General features: G+C 35.7%; 1 protein-coding gene across 1 annotated transcript in view; it reads right to left on the bottom strand.

Moving 5' to 3' along the window:
- Positions 1-5,792: 5,792 nt before the first annotated feature.
- LOC123516669 (importin-4-like) overlaps positions 5,793-18,434 on the bottom strand; it is a 60,053-nt gene continuing 47,411 nt past the window's right edge. The window contains exons 17-20 of the mRNA XM_045276271.1: positions 17,771-17,960; positions 17,424-17,575; positions 12,629-12,803; positions 5,793-11,045 (exon numbers count right to left, since the gene is read on the bottom strand). Coding sequence (XP_045132206.1) covers positions 10,888-11,045; positions 12,629-12,803; positions 17,424-17,575; positions 17,771-17,960 — 675 coding nt within the window. The 3' untranslated portion in view covers positions 5,793-10,887. The remainder of the gene's footprint in view (positions 11,046-12,628; positions 12,804-17,423; positions 17,576-17,770; positions 17,961-18,434) is intronic.

Genomic DNA, 18,434 nt, shown 5'->3' with positions numbered 1-18,434 from the left:
GCCAGAGCAGTGAGTTTGCTTTGCGGGCACAGAGTCCGTCCCGATATAGCCGACGCTGTGAGGGCCACTGACTCCTTCCCCTGGTGGCAGCAGCACGCCCGGCAGGGAGGGGCAGGTCGGAGGACGCGGAAGAAACAAGGAGCACTGGGTATGACTGAGAGAATAAAAAGGGGAATCATAATGGTGCTTGGCCATCAGTTTGAGTGGTCTCGTGTACCACATTTTTTTTTTTTTTTTTTTATCATCTAGTACTGAGTGCCCTGGTTGCAGATTGATACGCTCAATTGTTTGATAGATTCATTAATATCCCGAAGTCTTTCTAGTGTAAAGAATTCGTCATAGTTTTCACTTGGATTTATTTTTCTTTGCCTTTCAAGATTTGAGTTATGAGGACCGAGTCGTCGTATATTAAACAGTCGCAGTGCACATATTTACAGAAACAACACTGGTGGCGCACTCTAAATACGACCCTTCCTTCCTCACTGGTACTCTTTCTCGCTCCTTTGTGAGGAGTGAGTTCATTTGCTGGTCGTACATCTGAATTATTTGTCGTAGCTGATGAAAAGTAAGACATTTGCGATGCATTCATATTATGATAGTATTTACAGTCAATTTAGCATCATAGACTCCAGATAATATAAACAATTAATTTAATATGTTTTCTAAATGATATATCCTAACTATATCATTAGTCAGAACGAACGAATCTACTACTGTACTTAATTGCAGATCTTTTCTAACACCGAAAAAAGTATCATATATGTGATAGAAAGCCTCTAATGATATCCGGATTATGAGACTGGTGCCGTGATAGTGAAGTGCTGAATGTCTTATTGAGGCCGAGCTATGAGCCCCTCGAGTTGGAATAGGACAGTAACATTTTGGCTTCTTTCCTTCAGGTTTATAGGGATTGTCTTTCGGAGGTTTATTAAGGTGCTTTACCTGCGTCTTGTTTGTCTCATCTACTGATAGTTTTGCATGTTGACCAATTACTTTTGTTTATCCACATTTAAGTCAGATTGCGCTTCCGGTATGGGAAGGTGGGGTCAGATGGACCACTTAACAAAGTATTAAGTCTAGAAACCACATTTATATGATTTTTGGGGGTTTGTGAGTTTGTGGTGGTGTTTTGGGATGTTATCTTCGAAGTCCACACCCAGGTCACGGTTTTTGAAGGAAAACAATGAAGCACGAGATTTTACAAAATCATTTTTAATGGGCAAAAAGAAAAAAAAAAATGATGGGGTAAGACGGACTCCCAGGTGTCCATCTTACCCCGCAAACTGAACATGAAGAAACAAATGCTTATTGGCATAAATAAAGCACAGATAAAAAAAAAAAAAAAAAAACATCATATCCCTTCACATTGCTCATGAGCCAAATGAGTCAAAATTATTGGTATAAATAAAAAAAATAAAAAATAATTTATTATCATCTATCCCTGCACAACTTATGACAAATTACACACAAAAACCTCTTCCTCAGCATCATCATCATCTATCCTGCACATTGTTCATGAGCCCAGCTTTTACAATTAGCACAACAAACCCACCCTTCCCCCTCTCACAGAATTACCAAATGTGTCATTGCAGTACAAGCATCTTCATTGTCACTATCACTGTGATGAACCCAGGATGGTCCACCTTTCTCTTGGTTTCGTTTTATCTGTTTTGTTATCTTTTTGTTAGGGTGTTTGATGCTGTCAGTGCTAGTTTCCTTTTCTTCTTGTCTTCTCTCTCTTGTCGCTTTTGTGCTAGAGCAAGGTCTTTTTCCTTTTACTTTTGAATTGCTGCCTCTAACTCTGCCTTGTATAGGGATGCTATGAATATTCAAATGTCAAAAACGTTTACCAAAGTATCTATGTTTACTATATATATATATATATATATATATATATATATATATATATATATATATATATATATATATATATATATATATATATATATATATATATATATATATATATATATATATATATATATATATATATATATATATATATATATATATATATATATATATATATATATATATATATATATATATATATATATATATATATATATATATATATGCCAATTTATGGCATCTATATATCATGTATACACTCATGGGCATGTATAACATAAGTACTAAATCATTATAATAATTATTTCAATATAAAAACAAACAGTGTCTTGCCTTATGCATATAACATCACTATAAAATGACAAATTTTTCCCTAAAGCGCAAGGAAAACGCGTGCCTACTGGCAGTGATGTCATTGCTCATGATTGCTGGGCAACGTGAAGGACATCTAGGAGTCAAATTTTGAAACGCCTCTTTATGCTTGGATTTTGAAGGGGGGGCTTCCATTTTACCCCATGGGTCCGTCTTACCCCACCTTCCCTTACTATATGGATAGAACATTTTTGCGTCTTTTCCCCAAATTGTATTTTGAAGACGGTGCTTACAGTAACATTTCGGCGTCTTGTCGCAACTGGTATTATTGGAGGAGGCAGTAAGCACCTGCCCGCGAGGTCTATTAACACTAGTTCCGGGAGTACTGTGAACTTATCATTAAAGCCAGCTGTGACCTCATTGGACGTTTCCCTTTGTGTCTCAACACAAGATGGCAGTCACAGCCTACCCTATAAAGACAACTCTGTTCTTTCACACAACACTACGTACACACACCTACCTATTCATAATCTTTCACGCAAAAAAAAAAATTAAATTAATAAAAAAAATAAAATAATGATAATAATAATAATAATAATAATAATAATAATAATAATAATAATAATAATAAATAAATAAATAAATAAAATAAATAGATAAATAAAAAAAGTTGACTACTATTATATATATATATATATATATATATATATATATATATATATATATATATATATATATATATATATATATGGGAGTCCCCTTTTTAATTGTTTATTGCACTTTTTAGGGACCGATACCTCAGTTCTTTGTTTTTTAATACCAATTTTTGTTGCCCTTGGCCGTTTATCCCTCTTACATAAAAAAAAGGTTACTTTTAACACTTAAAGGCTTTTGTTAAAAGTGAGTTATAAGGCTTTTCAAGAGCGCGTTCATGATTCTAGATAGAGTTTTACAAGAATAATACATCTTTAGCAGAAGAAACACAGCATGAGAACCTGACTAATCAATGATGTGGTTTGAAAAATTCTATCTCTTTTCCCATAATAAAAACAAATGATTAGGCAAATTCTAGACCACTCACACCTTTGACATGGTGGAGATTAGTGTACAGGTCCATGATATGAAAATTTACCGACATAAGAAATACAGAAAATGGCAAAAAAAAAAAAAAAAAAACTACCTGTATAGTTAGCTAATGAGAGTGACGAAATAGTCGTCCAGAGATGCCAAGTCCCGTCAACATTGAACAATACGGATGTGGATTGTTTGCAAAGAATGATATATTTACAAATAGTCTACATTGCGTACAACTCATCCTTAACCCTGGCTCTTCTAACACACATTTCCTTTTGTATATAGGTCATGGGATTCTGTCAGAAGTTGGAAATGACACCCAAGGATCGTAAATGATTAAGCCAATTCTCGTTGCTTCACACATTTCTTAGAGTTTCGGAGGTCAGAACTGCCGGATGTCGCCTGGTCCCTCCCTGGCTGCCTGACTCACTCACTGCTCCTGGTAACGTGCCCGGTTAGAGCTAAAAATAAAAATAGAACTGCATCCACGCACCTCTCAGAAGTAATGGTCACGTAATATTAGTGAAAGATATGTTGGGTGGGATATCACGAGTGTTTTTTTTACATAATGTATTAGGATATGATTTACTAAGTTTGTATGGTTATACGACAATCTTCTTGTAGATTTGTATGGTTATGTAAAACAATCTTTATCAAAATCTGTAGTTCGTTTGGGTATCTAACCATGCATTGATATATTTAAGTACTACCTATTGCTTCCAGTTTTCAAAGCAGGTTAGAGGATGTAGCTCTCTCTCTCTCTCTCTCTCTCTCTCTCTCTCTCTCTCTCTCTCTCTCAACATGCAGTACTAGATAGCACTAAAAAATGGAACGCCACAAAGGGGATGCCCTGAGCCCCACACTATTTAACATTCTATCTATATGAATGTGTTAACTAAACTTCCTTTATCAAGACGGAGCGCAGTAGCTACTTATATTGGTTATGATGACATCGTACAGAGGAAAAACTCTCAGCAACCGATTAAGAAGCAACTAATGAAGAATCAAAATCTCTCTCTCTCTCTCTCTCTCTCTCTCTCTTAGATTTTAGATAAAAATCCTTAAAATTCCCAGCAACTCACAAGGAAGGCTGATGGTTATAATATGCCGGGTTGATAAACATTGAGGTTCCTGAATTCAAAGAGGCAATATCGTAAATGAGACTGGTTTGTGAATGAGGAAATACTGAAGCTGCCCACGCAGTTATGCTCAGGCGTGGTGCCTATTATCTGTGTGTGTGTGTAATTCACCACGGTTGTCTGCTGGTCACCCAGCCAGCCTTCCCCATTACGGAGCGAGCTCAGAGCTCATAGACCGATCTTCGGGTAGGACTGAGACCACAACACACTCCACACACCGGGAAAGCGAGGCCATAACCCCTCGAGTTACATCCCGTACCTATTTACTGCTAGGTGAACAGGGACCCACACATTAAGAGGCTTGCCCATTTGCCTCGTCGCTTCCCGGGACTTGAATCCGGGCTCTCTCGGTTGTGAGTCGAGCGTGCTAACCACTACACTGCGCGGTGTGTGCAATTCACCTCGGTAGTCAGCTGGTCACCCAGCCAGTCTTCCCCATTACGGGGCGAGCTCATAGCTCATAGACCGATCTTCGGGTAGGACTGAGACCACATGCTGTAGGGGATGGGAAAGTCACGTTTTAGACGAGGGTTACCAGAACGTGCATAAACATATATAAAAATATTTTTTATATAGGGATGTAAAGAATTATAAGCTGTATTACCATATTGTAACCTTCCACCCTCCTCATCGTAGATATACCATCGTGGCAGATACTACGCCACAGCCACGGAGTGGTTGGTTAAGCGCCTGGAAAGCTGTATAAACGAACACTAATTATTTGTCTTAAGGTGAAGATTTCTATTACATTACCTGTTCACTTTACGTTAAATAGTCATGTTTCACGGAACATTTCAAATAGTAAATGTTCGTTTTTTTTTTTTTTTTCTACTTGCAGCTTTCAACTGTTACCGATAAACTCAAAAGCTCCACTATTTTTTCAAAATATGATGCTACAAGGGTGCTTCATAACACTATGAACCTGCAGGTGCACTGACGCAGTCATTAGGTGTGTGAAATCATATTTCGAGTTCCAATAGTAAACGGTCATTAGGATCGTGAGGACGTCAGGCACCACAGTAAAGCCACTACCTGGACAATTTTAAACTTTATAGTACTTGATTCCCTTGTCCTGTAATCTACATACATTTCCTGAAATTTAAGGACTTAACTAATATTCATAAAAATAAGTATAAATATTTTTGTAGTCAAAATTCCTGCAGTATACCTGGATATGGCTGTATTGGGAGTGCCCCTCATCATTGTAGAGACCTTAATCAGTGGTTTCTATATATGGGTAGTTGTCTTCTTTTAATCTAAGCTGGTATAACACAGGACACTTAAAAAGATAACCGAGTAGTGTTGACTCAATTGTGAAAGAAAGGCAAACATGAGGGAAAAAATCAAAGCTTTTTAGAAAGGTAGCATAAGATCCCAGAAACAGTAAGTTGTAACAAGGAACAATAAAAGACACTAAAACAATTGCACCTGTAAGGATTTTATTTCATAAGCATTCTACTAAGATAACAAGCTTGGCTGACTATATCACTGTTTATGAATTACACAAGGCACTTTCAGATGTATAAAAATAGTTGGTGAATAGTTTCCACACTAACTCCTATATATATGTATAAAAAAAAAAAAAAAAAAAAAAAAAGAAACTATACTAACTGAACTGCTCCAATCCCATACACAACTTGTATTTCTGCATCACACACTTAAGATATCAGGTAGACTAGATCCTTATCAGCTGAAGCATGATTGAAGACATATTTCCTTTCAACAATTTAATTACTGCTGGAATAAATTTCCAAATTGCAGTTTGAACAAAATTTCAAAATGTACAAATTACCACCATTTTTTAATTGAAATATATCATTTAATGAATTCTGAGTATAAAAAAGATACATGCAAGACAAATTTAAGCATTACATAACAAGATTTATGGATCAAACTCAAATAAACAATGTTCATGTAACAATAAATTATATCCAGAAACGGGTAACACTTCCTTGCCTCACACACTCCACAGCCAACTTTATGCTTAGACATCATCACCCTCCAATACTCAGAAATGCATTCAGGTTTAAATGCTGTCATGCCATACATTCTACCAAGAGGTAGTAACTTTCCATACAATAATCAATTTCCACCATACAGGAGTATCATTAATTCAGTACATCTTCATAGAGGTACAATGTCCAGTATTATTTAACCACTAGAGATCAGAAGATGCACAAGACAAGCTATTAACTTTTAGAAACTAATCACATTAAAATTGACAAGGTTTGTTCTCAGTCAAATACTATGTAATTAAAATGCTTTCATGGGGACTTTTTATAATCCCAATTTGATTCTTAAAATACCAATGAACTTCTTTGGCTTTACCCTCAATATGAATATATTTTTTAAATAATAAAGCATTGGTGGAGCTGTTCTAAATTCTAATGTGCTTATGTCTAACCACATAGACAATATTTTCTTAAATTCTAGTGAAAGACACAAATGTCCATTAACATAAAAACTTAAATCACATTCTAATACTTTTGAGTACAAATATAAAAATTTTATTGACTGCAAACCTGTCAAGACAAATTTAGTTTGAATTTCCATCACATGTATAGAATGTTCTGATTTCCATTGAAAGCATCTTCCTTCTATTTCTATTTTTTCTCAAATATTGAGTATGACCATGCCATGTATTCCTTAGAAAATTCTAATATGTCTACAAAGGGACTCAGCTAGTCGAGTGTAACTCCATTTCATAATGCATAAATATCTATGTAGGCAAAGGAGAATATATTGTAACTGATATGCATGCACCACTAAATTTCCCATGATATTTGGAGAAACATTGCACAAGACCGAGCATTATAATTAGATTTGAGATCCAGAGATCACTCACCCAAGAAAAATCAAAACTGCAACAGCAATGGATTGTGACTTGATGGAATAACATTCACATAAACCAATGCCAAGGAAAACCTTTATCCTCAGCAGTTCAAAGTGAAAAATATCTTTCCTAATTTCAATGCTTAAAGCCAGGAAATTATTGTGAGGATGTTGAAAATTGAGGGACTTATCTGATTCAGGTTTTGAGATGCATGTAAATCAAGAAACATTAGGTAAAACCAAAATTGTCTAATGCTCTTAAATTTCCTTTTTCCTTTTCTTAAACAGAAATCCTAAAACAGAAAATTGCCGTAATAAGACAAACGCACAGGCATGTAGGTGCACATCACTGTGAAAACATTACATAGGTTCTGCTGCTTTCATGTTGATAGCAGACCTTAACGAATGAGAGTACATGGAAGTTTCTCAACATCTATTTACATATTATGAATGCTTAACATTGAGTGTTGTTCTCTTAATTTTCTTTAAGGTTAGTAAGCAGTGATCTAAGAATCCATATGCTAATGAAGGAAAGAGAAAAGAGAAAAGAGAGAGAAAGAAAAAAAAAAAAAAAAAAAAAAAAAAAAAAAAAACAAGCAACATGAGTTGATGTTTACTGGTTAATATCTATTTTGTTAATTCCACTCTATTTTCACAGACTAAACAATAATTATCATAATCATTCCCTCATTTTCACAGACTAAACAATAATTATCATGATTATCCCCTCATACTTAAGACTAACACACTCCCTCCCATGTGAAAGACCATAAATAATTATGTAATGATGGTGATCTCCATTCCACAAATACACAAGGTCCTTGATATATCAGGAATGACCATAAGAACTATATTTAAGTCAATTAAAATTAAAGTAATGGTTTATGAATCTGGAGGAAAGGCAGTCAGCGAGAGATGAAACTCAATGCTAACCTCATGATGCCAGAATCGAAGACATCACTCATATTGGATCCTAATGGTCACATCACTCATAGTGGATCCTAATGGTCACATCACTCATAGTGGATCCTAATGGTCATATCACTCATAGTGGATCCTAATGGTCACATCACTCATAGTGGATCCTAATGGTCACATCACTCATAGTGAATCCTAATGGTCTATTAACCAGGTTTGAAAATAACATTAACGTGGAAATAGTTTCAGAATATGCAACAATATCATAAGTTGAAAATGTAAGCTTCTGGTATTAAGAGATCTCATTGAATGTGTTACTAAAATTATCACTAACATAAACATGCAGACATTTGAAGTTATGGTTGGATTAAAATAACAAATACACACACATACCAAAGCATCTCCAAGGAAGTTCTGGAAAGATAATCTGACTTTATTGGCTCAGTGTCATCTGATGTGAACAAGTTGCCTTGAAATCTTCATTACATAAGGAAGATATATTGTCACTGACACTAATGTGAAGAAGACATGTGTAAATAATTTATATGGAGTAACTAGTTTGTTGAGATTCCCTAATTTTTTCTATAAAATTTATTCATATTTTCAGACAAAAAATAGTTGTGTTCCAATCTTATAATCCCATCTGAGAACTTTTTTTTTATACAAGCCCTCAAAAATTGTATATTAGTATATGTATGATAAATGAAAGACTTGTTTTTAAAGTAGGTGTGCAAATTAAAATTGCTGCAATACACACTAGTTTCTATTGTTGGCGAAATCATTGTTATTTTGTTGTCAGTTCATATATAAGACATTAATGACATCATAGTCAGCATGATGTTTTTTTTTTTTTTATAATTGTATGGTCTCTTCTAGCTCAGAACTTGCTGTGAAGGGATTTTACAATAACTCTTAAGTGAGCAGAAGATATTGGGGGTTGGTATTTATAAACCCTGTGAGTTATTTACATCATGAATTTATACTTTGCTAATTTTAGAAAATATTCTAAAAGAGGATCATAATATTTGTTGTCCAATTATCTGGAATGTGATGAATATGGATGGAGTCCTTTTACAAAAATACTTAGACAATGCCAACTTAAATTAATTGAAAATTTTCTCAAGATATTATTTAATGGAAGAAATTCATCCTACAAAATTGTGAATTTGGTCAGATTTATATCATGAGGATATATTTTTTTTTTTTTTCTATCTTTTAATGTTCCTACTTTGTTAAGCTTTCATATCAATACTGCTTCACATCAGAGTTTTACAAACTAATGTCATGAGTAAGAGTAATCTTTGCAGTCAAGAGTTGCATACATGCCCATAGGGTTGCTTACAAGACACAGGAATGAACACTACTGATGCTGTAAACATATATTGTGTTGTTGCATATATCATCATTAGTTCCTTAAAACTACAATATAAAAGTAACAAGCACAACATAAAGAACATCTCTTGAATATAGTAAAAACCATGCAACCAGGCTATATTTAGTATATCTAAAGCAATATCTATAAAACAATGTAGATTGGTTTTCTTGCTCAAGCAAATCCCTTGTTTTCATTGATCCAATGAAATATTCTTTGTTGTCCAAACATTTTATTGCTTGTGCTGGGGTTCCTGATTCTTAAAGATAGATGAATTTAGATCAAGGGTTTTGAATTTCTACATTACTTCTTATATACTTTACTGTACAGAATCTGTTTTATCGGTTTATCAATGTGAGTTCAGTATAATTTACATCACAGGGATACTTTTTAGTTACATAAGCAATTATTGTAGTATCTTCATACAATACTGTTTCCATGATAAGATTGTCTTTGGGCTAAAGTAACTCAGCTGCCACGTAAATTGAGATGGATAGAATTTCAATGAGCAACAAACTTCGTAATAATTTTCTGCCCCTTCACCAACTTACCCAGCCCAATGGGGGAAGCTAACAGCACCATTGATTGTAAAATGTCTATTTATTGGTAGTAACTTTTTTATAGGGAATATTGCTTCACTGAAATATTACAGTATATTAATTATCATCTATATTATGTGATGGATGTACTCTAAGAGGAACACTCATCATACATAAGTAAGATGATGGATAAGACTTAAGCTAATAATGATAGAGAGAGAATACCACCTTGTTAAAATAAGTAACACTGGCAATCGCTACAATTATAATATCAATCACCCACCAAGTCACCGAATGATCCATTCACTGGAAGGACTGACAATAGCAAACATGCTTGTGTGCATGCATGCATGCATGTGCGTGCACACACACACACACACACACACACACACACACACACACACACACACACACACACACACACACTCTTTACATAAGTGTTATAGCTGACACCATATACAAATCTTCATTTATTGTCAGCTACTTATTTGTCTTTTGATGGCAACAGTTTCAATATTGAATATGTTTTGCATGTTTTCCCATTGATTAAGCTAAAGTATGTGGTGACAGTACTATTTGATTGTAGTACCATGAATCGTGCAAAACAGCTGTTAAGATTGACAATGAAATTCCACTGATGAAGGCACTGCCTGAATGATTCAGACGGGTCAAACATTCTTCCACACTGCACTAAGTACTGAAAGCATATTAATTTAATAATGCTACACTGCAATAAATAGTTAAATTAATCCAGTTTCTCTAACAAGATTAATAGTTGGCTTTAATTTCATTGTATTTTCTGGAAGATGCACAATCAAATTGCAAAGGTGTCCAAAAATATCATCGAACATTAGGATGCAGTGGGTGATGTGGCAGGAGCAGCTGCTGCCAAGGCTGCCTGAAGTCTGGCAACAATCTCTGGCTCCAAACTCTGCACTAAGGAGTTGAACTGCTCAGAGAAGTCACGACTTGCACTACTAACCAGTTCTTGAATTAATTTGTTTGTTTCTGAAAATAAATAAATAAACAAATAAATAATAAATTACAAACATAGAAGCTTGTGATGAGAATGTAAAAAAAAATATATATATATTAATATTTATAATAAATAACAATAAAACGCAGTTGAGCAAATATGCCAAAACACCTAGGAATATCGCCAATAAATAGGCTTTAATTTTTTTTTTTTTTTTTTTAAGTAAGAGGGGCAGTGGCTAAGAATAACAAAACTATTAAAAATAAAAGGTCCACTGAGGTACCAGTCCCCAAACAGTCAAAAGTGGTGATCAAACATCATAGAAGTGCCTTTAAACCTCCCCCCTCCTGAAAGAATCCATAGGATTGTGAAAATACAAAGTAGACAGGGAGTTCTAGAGAAAGAAATGAATGACTGAAAACAAAGTGATGTTAGAACTGTTTATTGAGTTCACAGTACATCCTGATCCAGTGCTTCAGACCCCGCCAGGAACAATTATCATTCTGGCAGGTGTTGACTGCTTGGAATTAATAGAAAGATTGGAAAGCCTAGGTTATACTGACAGTATTGCATGGAAACTAAAATATGAATATGGGGCCCTTATATTACAGTTTCCATGTAATACTGTCAGTACCATTACACTTCTATAACCTAGGCTTTCCAAACTCTCCATTAATTCCAAGCAGTTGACACCTGCTAAAATTATAATTAATTACTCACAGTGAGGTCAGATCACCAAGGACTGGGAAAGGTTACCTCATTTGTCTGATGCACTGCTTATGAGTGATGCTGAGCTGTAACTGCAAGCATGGTGGCTAGTGTTTGTTCATTAGGCTAAATATAGCATGGGCTACAGCTTTTATGCCAGCAGCTCCATCTTGTCTCTATCTACCCTCCGTATTTCAAACACAATTCCATGTCTTAAAGTGGAAGACACCAGTTGCTTTAAGGTTGGAATTCCTATGACATAAATATGCCCATCAGTCCCCAGAGCCATGCAGCCTCGTGTCATCCATTGTTTAAGCATTAATCTAGATCCGAGATATAGTTAGTATGACATGAGTACTTGCAAGGTTTGTTTGGACAGTCAGTATTCTAAAGGAGGTGGTGGCGAGCATGGAATCGGGCAGACGTTCACACGTAGGTTCGAATCCCACCACATACCACTTTGAAAGTATGCCATTTGTCAAGTGGTTTAAAGTTACCTACATGTCACCATGATATCCAGGTTCATGTCACCATGATATCCAGGTTCTAAGTGGTTACACCAAAGATGTGCTTGGGTGGTAATATGGGCCCTAATATGGGTACCACTATAAATAAAATTATCTGCGCCACTAATGGGTGGAAGCTTAACAGCGCTTCCCTGCCTTGATGTAGCATGGCAGTCCACCAAAATAGACCTTACTTTGTATATGTACACTTTCATAGATTTACTACTGTCCACTTTGAGATGCGATTGTGTGAAATAATGTATACTGTGTGTTGGTCATTCACAATGACTAAGAGAATAGCACCAAGTAATATTATGTTAGGAATTGTGATCTTACTTTAAAACACCAAATAAACTGTGGACTGTGCACTGATAGGTCCAGGACATATAATTTATACTTACTATCATCTGCCTGCTTAGTGGAATACACAAGAGCAGCTAGACGCAGCACAGGCACCAGGTTTTGAGCAAGTATTGGGTATTGCCCTTGATACAACTTGAGGAAACATTCAAACACTGTTGAATTTTCTTCAAAATCTTCCCGCAAAGGCAAACATCCCAGGACAACAGGAAACACCTGCATGTTTAATATCAATTATAGACATTATTAGTCAAGTAGATATGAAAGCTGGAATTGTAAATCATTCAGGTTATAAGCATTTGATTTAATTAGGGTAAAAATTTTATCACATCTAAAAACTTAACGACCTAGTTAAATAAAATTTTAATTACCTTAAAATAGAAAATCAATGATATATCATTCAAATTTGAAGAACCATTAGTTATTTAATTCAAGCTGGAGTATATTGCACATATCCAAATATAGTACTTACTATTCAGTCAACACTACATGATGCTTCTTTTTTTAATTTTCATCTTTATGTGACTGTTTCATTGTAACACTTATTACAACCAGAAGTAGATAAGTTTAGAGCTTGCAATATTTAGCTAGCCTTCAATTATCTTGGTCTTACATAAGTACAAAGTGAAAAGAAATAGTAGGCTTTGTTCCAGTTTTTATCTCTGTCTGCCATGAGATATTATGGATATATATCAAAGTTTTTTGGATGGGTGACTAAATGTTTGTTATTTTGCTACTGTAACTACTACCATAGTACAGCACCAAGGATAAAATAACTACTATACGGCAGCACTAGAGTTCTTGCCTAATACTCTAATCAACTCAATTAACTATGAAAGTAAATTTTTATCTAATTTTCAAGTTCAAATTCTGTAGTGTGAGATACCATGCCACAAATAGTAACATCCTGGTGAAGCATGAAATTCGGTTACTTTGGCTGTCTTGTTTAGCTGTCTTGCTGCAAATGTGGGATTTTCTTCCAAACAGCATTGTGTGTGAGGCAAAAATCCAAACACTCATAGTAAAAAAAATAAAAAAAAAAAAACAGGTGGCAAATTAGCCAAAAATCCAAACACTTCTAAGAGTCAATAAAACAGATGGTAAATTTCTAATAATGTATTTCCTTTGTAGTATCTGGTCACTCCCATTAAATTTACATGGTATAAAAACTGGGCCACTTCCAGAGCGAAATACATAACCGTCATGTAACTGTCCGTAAGCAAGTAAAATCCACTATAGCAGGGAAAGGGTAAGACAACAGGGTTTGATGGTACACCTAACTCTCCGTTATCACGTTTAGGCGTTATCACGCATTTATGAAAATCTGCAAAATTCCTTTTTAGCGCATCTGGAAAGTTGTTATCGTGCACCCGTAGTAGTAGTGGTAGTACTACCCATATCCCAACCAAACACCAATGAATGTTTAGATAGGGGAGGTGAAGGGGTAGAAAGATGATCATCATGAGGACGAGGAGGAGCCAGCAGCCAATCATCGCTGTGTATTCACATCACGTGATTTGAATAAGGAGCTGATTGGTTCCAGTCACTCTGCTTACCACCACCACCCCTCAGTCTCGCACGTCATATTCTGTTGTTCAGAGCTGGTTTTCATTCATTTCAGATTGTCAAATGTTAATAAGCTACTCCAGTATTAATCGTAGTAAATTTAGGGTAACAGGAAAATATTTTAGGAAGATTTTTGGGTTGAGGCACCAACTTATTTATTTCCTATTCATTCTTCACTTCTGTTATCACGTTTTCCACTATTGCGCGTTTTTTTAGGCACCAACTTCGCGCGATAAGAGGGTTAGGTGCATTTTTGTGCGCTCCAGCCCCATACAGCCTCAGGAGGTAGTACGCCTACCCCCACACAGGAGGTAAAATTTGATTATCATTTCAATTCCATTCATCCTTATTTAGTAATCCCTAAATCTCACAGGACCTTGTGACCTCTCTTTTCCTGCCTCTTCTTACCTCCTTAAAGCTTCACTTCTTCTATGAATAATGTCTACAGCATCTATAATAGGATCGTAAAAAAAGTTCCTCTGCAATGCACAGGCAAAATCTGGCAGTTTTCTGAAGGCGGCCATTTTGGCCGGTGTGCGCTACTGGCTTGTGACTCTTGCCACACAGACTTCTGGGTAGCTAAGTCCCAGACAGCTGGAGGGTGAAAGGGGAAGGTTAACGTGCCTTGGAACGGGCCCCTGGGCAAAACGCGAGAAAGAAATGACAGCTTTGAGGTTCCGGCATCATTTTGAATTATTACCATAGGTTCTTCACTTCAGCTATCGCAACTTTGGCTCACATGCGGTGAAAGATACACTAATTAGGCAAGACAGCAGAGGGTTGAGTGTGTATGTATATTTACCTACACTGAACCCTCCGCTATCTCACCTAATTGGTGCCTCTATCACTGCGCAATAGCTAAAGTGAAGAACCTATGGTAATTATTCAAATTAACACAAGGAATTCTAAGCTATGATTTTTCCACTTCTTGCCCAGTTTTTATACCATATAATAGTATAAGAATGAAGAAATAATACAGTATAAAAACTTAATCATAATACCAACATGCATTTTAAAGCATTTTATTTAGTGTATTTGATGGCATATAACATGCACAGGTACCCATTTCAGCAAGTTAAAAGCAGGAAAAAAGGTTTCAGTGTATTTAAGCATGTCATACTGTGGAAAGAAATCTAGCAGCACATTACACAAATATTTCAGCTTATCTTTCTTTGTGCTCTTCAATTGAGCTTTTTGCTGTCACCAGACACTTATAATTTTTTTTCCGTAGGTGATGACCCAAAAGCCCTTGCTGCTGCTCTATTGCCATACTCCTTGGCATAATCTACAACTTGTAGTCTGTAGAAGATTGTGTAGCTCAATCTTTTTCCTCCTGTTACCACAACAGTGATGGTGTTGATGTGTTTTGTTATGATCATGAACTTGAACTTGCTGTTACTCCTCACCGCTAGGTGGGACTGAGTCAGAGTGCTGATCAGCTGATATCTATAAACATGTGTCACAGCTTCACAGGTTAGAGACTGCTTTCATTTTTACAATAATTCGTTTTTCAGAGTGATACTAGTAATGATAATACCAGCAATAAAATAATGATGCATGCAGTTAGGGTATGTAAAAGTACTGGAAAAAGGTGTCCTATATGCCATCAAATTCAGTACCTCATTGTGGAAGATTAGGAACTAAGGTGGATGGGTAATTTCGGGAAATATAAGAACGATTTCTCAACAAAAGTATATGGAGAAACTCAACTATCATGTGACATCATAATCCAGGAGCTTTTGAATAACTGGCACACAATAGTAATTTCATGCACAATATAAACATATGCAGCTTTTCAAGTATGCACCATACAAATCAAATATATTAGCAGAAGGCCCAATAGCAGAGGGTTAGGGTTCAAGCAGGCTCATAGTGACCCGTTTCCATATCTACTTTTTATCAAAATTTCCTTAAATGTCCTTAAGCACATTTTCTGCTGTTACTATCTCTTCACTCAAGCTGTTCCAGATGTCCACAATCCTATGAGGAAAATTAAGCTTTTTAATATTCCTCAAACATTGACTTCATATTCTTCTTGGAGTGTCCTCTAATACTTTTATCTCCATCTTCTGTCAGTGATACTAGGTCTTGTTTGTCTATATGGTTTTCTATCTTACACATCGTTATTAGATCCTCTCCCACCTATCAAAGTTCGTAGTTCCATTTCCTTCAGTCTTTATTCACTTGTAAGGTTCTTCATCTCTGGCACCATCTTTGTAGCTGTCCTTTAGATTTTACCTAATTTCTTGTTATCCTATTGCATGCCGGGAAACCATACCACTGCTGCACATTCAAGTCTGGGTCTTATCATTGTGGTTATGATTTATACTCTTATCCATGTAATTATATGCCACCCTGATATTCATTAGGGTCTTATATGATGAAGTAAATAACCTATTCATGTGTTTTTCTGAGGTCAGGGTATCTTGTAGAACCACTTCAGTCTTTCTCTTCCTTCTCTTCATTATAATTTCTTTGCCCATTTTGTATTCCCACATATATTTTCTATTATTTTTATCCATTTCCATCACATGCCATTTCTTACCACTGAATTCTAATTTCTGTTTTTGGCTCCACTCAATAACATACATCTAGGTGAGGCTCTAATGCCTGTTGTAGATTCTCTCTCCAAATAAATACAGTCAACCCATCCCTCTCTCTCTTGTACTTTATCAACTATTCTAGAATAGAAACTCAATAAATTAGTTACACACGACCGTCTTTTTCTAAAACCAAATTGGGTATTTGATATCAATTTGTTGTCTTCAAGGAACTCGATCCATTGTTTCTTAATTATTCTTTCACACATCTTGCATATTACACTAGTTAGTGATACCAGTCTGTAATTTAAATTTAAAATATGGTGAGCTTGATGTGCAATGAATGGGTTGCAGCATTTAAATCACAGTGTTTTGATTGACAAAAATGGAAAGTTGTTACATTTGTTGAGAGAAACCTGTAACTATAAGATGCCCACACCATTACCCCTATAAGTTAAAAACACACACACACACACACACACACACACACACACACACACACACACACACACACTTACAGGGGTAATGGTGAGGGCATCTGATAGTTACAGGTTTCTCTCAACAAAATGTAACAACTTTCCATTTTTGTCAATCGAAACACTGTGATTTAAATGCTGTAACCCATTCATTGCACATCAAGCTCACCATATTTTAAACTTCCTTTAAAATTTTCTCCAAGACAAAATAAGCTGCACACTACCTTAGTCCAAAGAACATGACACTTGCATACCTGTTCTAATGGTACATTTCCTGGATTTGCAGTGATGAGTCTGGCAACTGCTCCACAGATGTTATCCAAGGCTCGTGGGAAAGATTCCTTGCTGAGAGCTGCTGACAACACGCCCAGGATGGCATGATAATGGCTGAGGATTGCTTCACCCCCTGGAAAGATCCATATTCTTCTGATATTGTGGATGTTAATAATGAAATGGAAGGCTATAATTAAGAGATGTTACAAATGGTTCAAAATTTGTGGATGAAAATTAAAACCTCTTGTATCGTATGGCAGAATGTCTTATTTGAAGGAAAATTGAACATAACACAACTAAAATTCTCTATGCATTGACAAGAACTCACCATGCTGACCAAGAACTCCAAGGCCATAAATAGCATTGGAACGGACTTCATCATCCTCATCATAGGCACCTTGTTGAAACAGTGGCAGCAACTGAGGCACAAACTTGCCACTCACAGTGCCTAGGGCCTCCACAGACTCTGCTAGTGTTCCCAGGCTAAAGGAACGCTCAGCAATGCTACAGTTTGTTTTCTGTAGGTTTTGATATTATTATCAAATAAATAAAATACCTACCTTTCATTATGAATAACATAATCCTAGAATTGTTATATGGCCTTCAGTGAAGGCAAAAAGCTCCATTATTAAGTAATTATGGGATGTCCCATTTGCCCATTCAAGGGGCTGAAAGTTGATTATCAAAAAATCCAAAAAAAAATCCTCTCACAGCATCCTTATGCCTATTACGACTTCTACCATGTAACTAAGACTTAACAATGCATGCACAGTAATTTGTCATTAATGTTTGAATACTGTTTGTCCCCCTGTTCACTCAGTTGCTCAGTCAAAGTCAAAGTCATTGGAAACAAAAGATAATTGTAGAAAATATTCATTAAAAAAATCAATTCTATGAGGAAGTTTTGTTTATGGTGACATGTGGAAGTTCTCTCTCAGCTCAGCTGGCGAGGAGAAGCCAGTCACATTAGTGTGTTGTACACACTTAGAATG

This window comes from Portunus trituberculatus, chromosome 41, assembly GCF_017591435.1.
Source record: "Portunus trituberculatus isolate SZX2019 chromosome 41, ASM1759143v1, whole genome shotgun sequence".
Classification (NCBI taxonomy): domain Eukaryota; kingdom Metazoa; phylum Arthropoda; class Malacostraca; order Decapoda; family Portunidae; genus Portunus; species Portunus trituberculatus.
The sequence above is the reverse complement of the archived record's forward strand: the minus strand, read 5'-3'. Positions and strand labels throughout refer to the sequence as shown.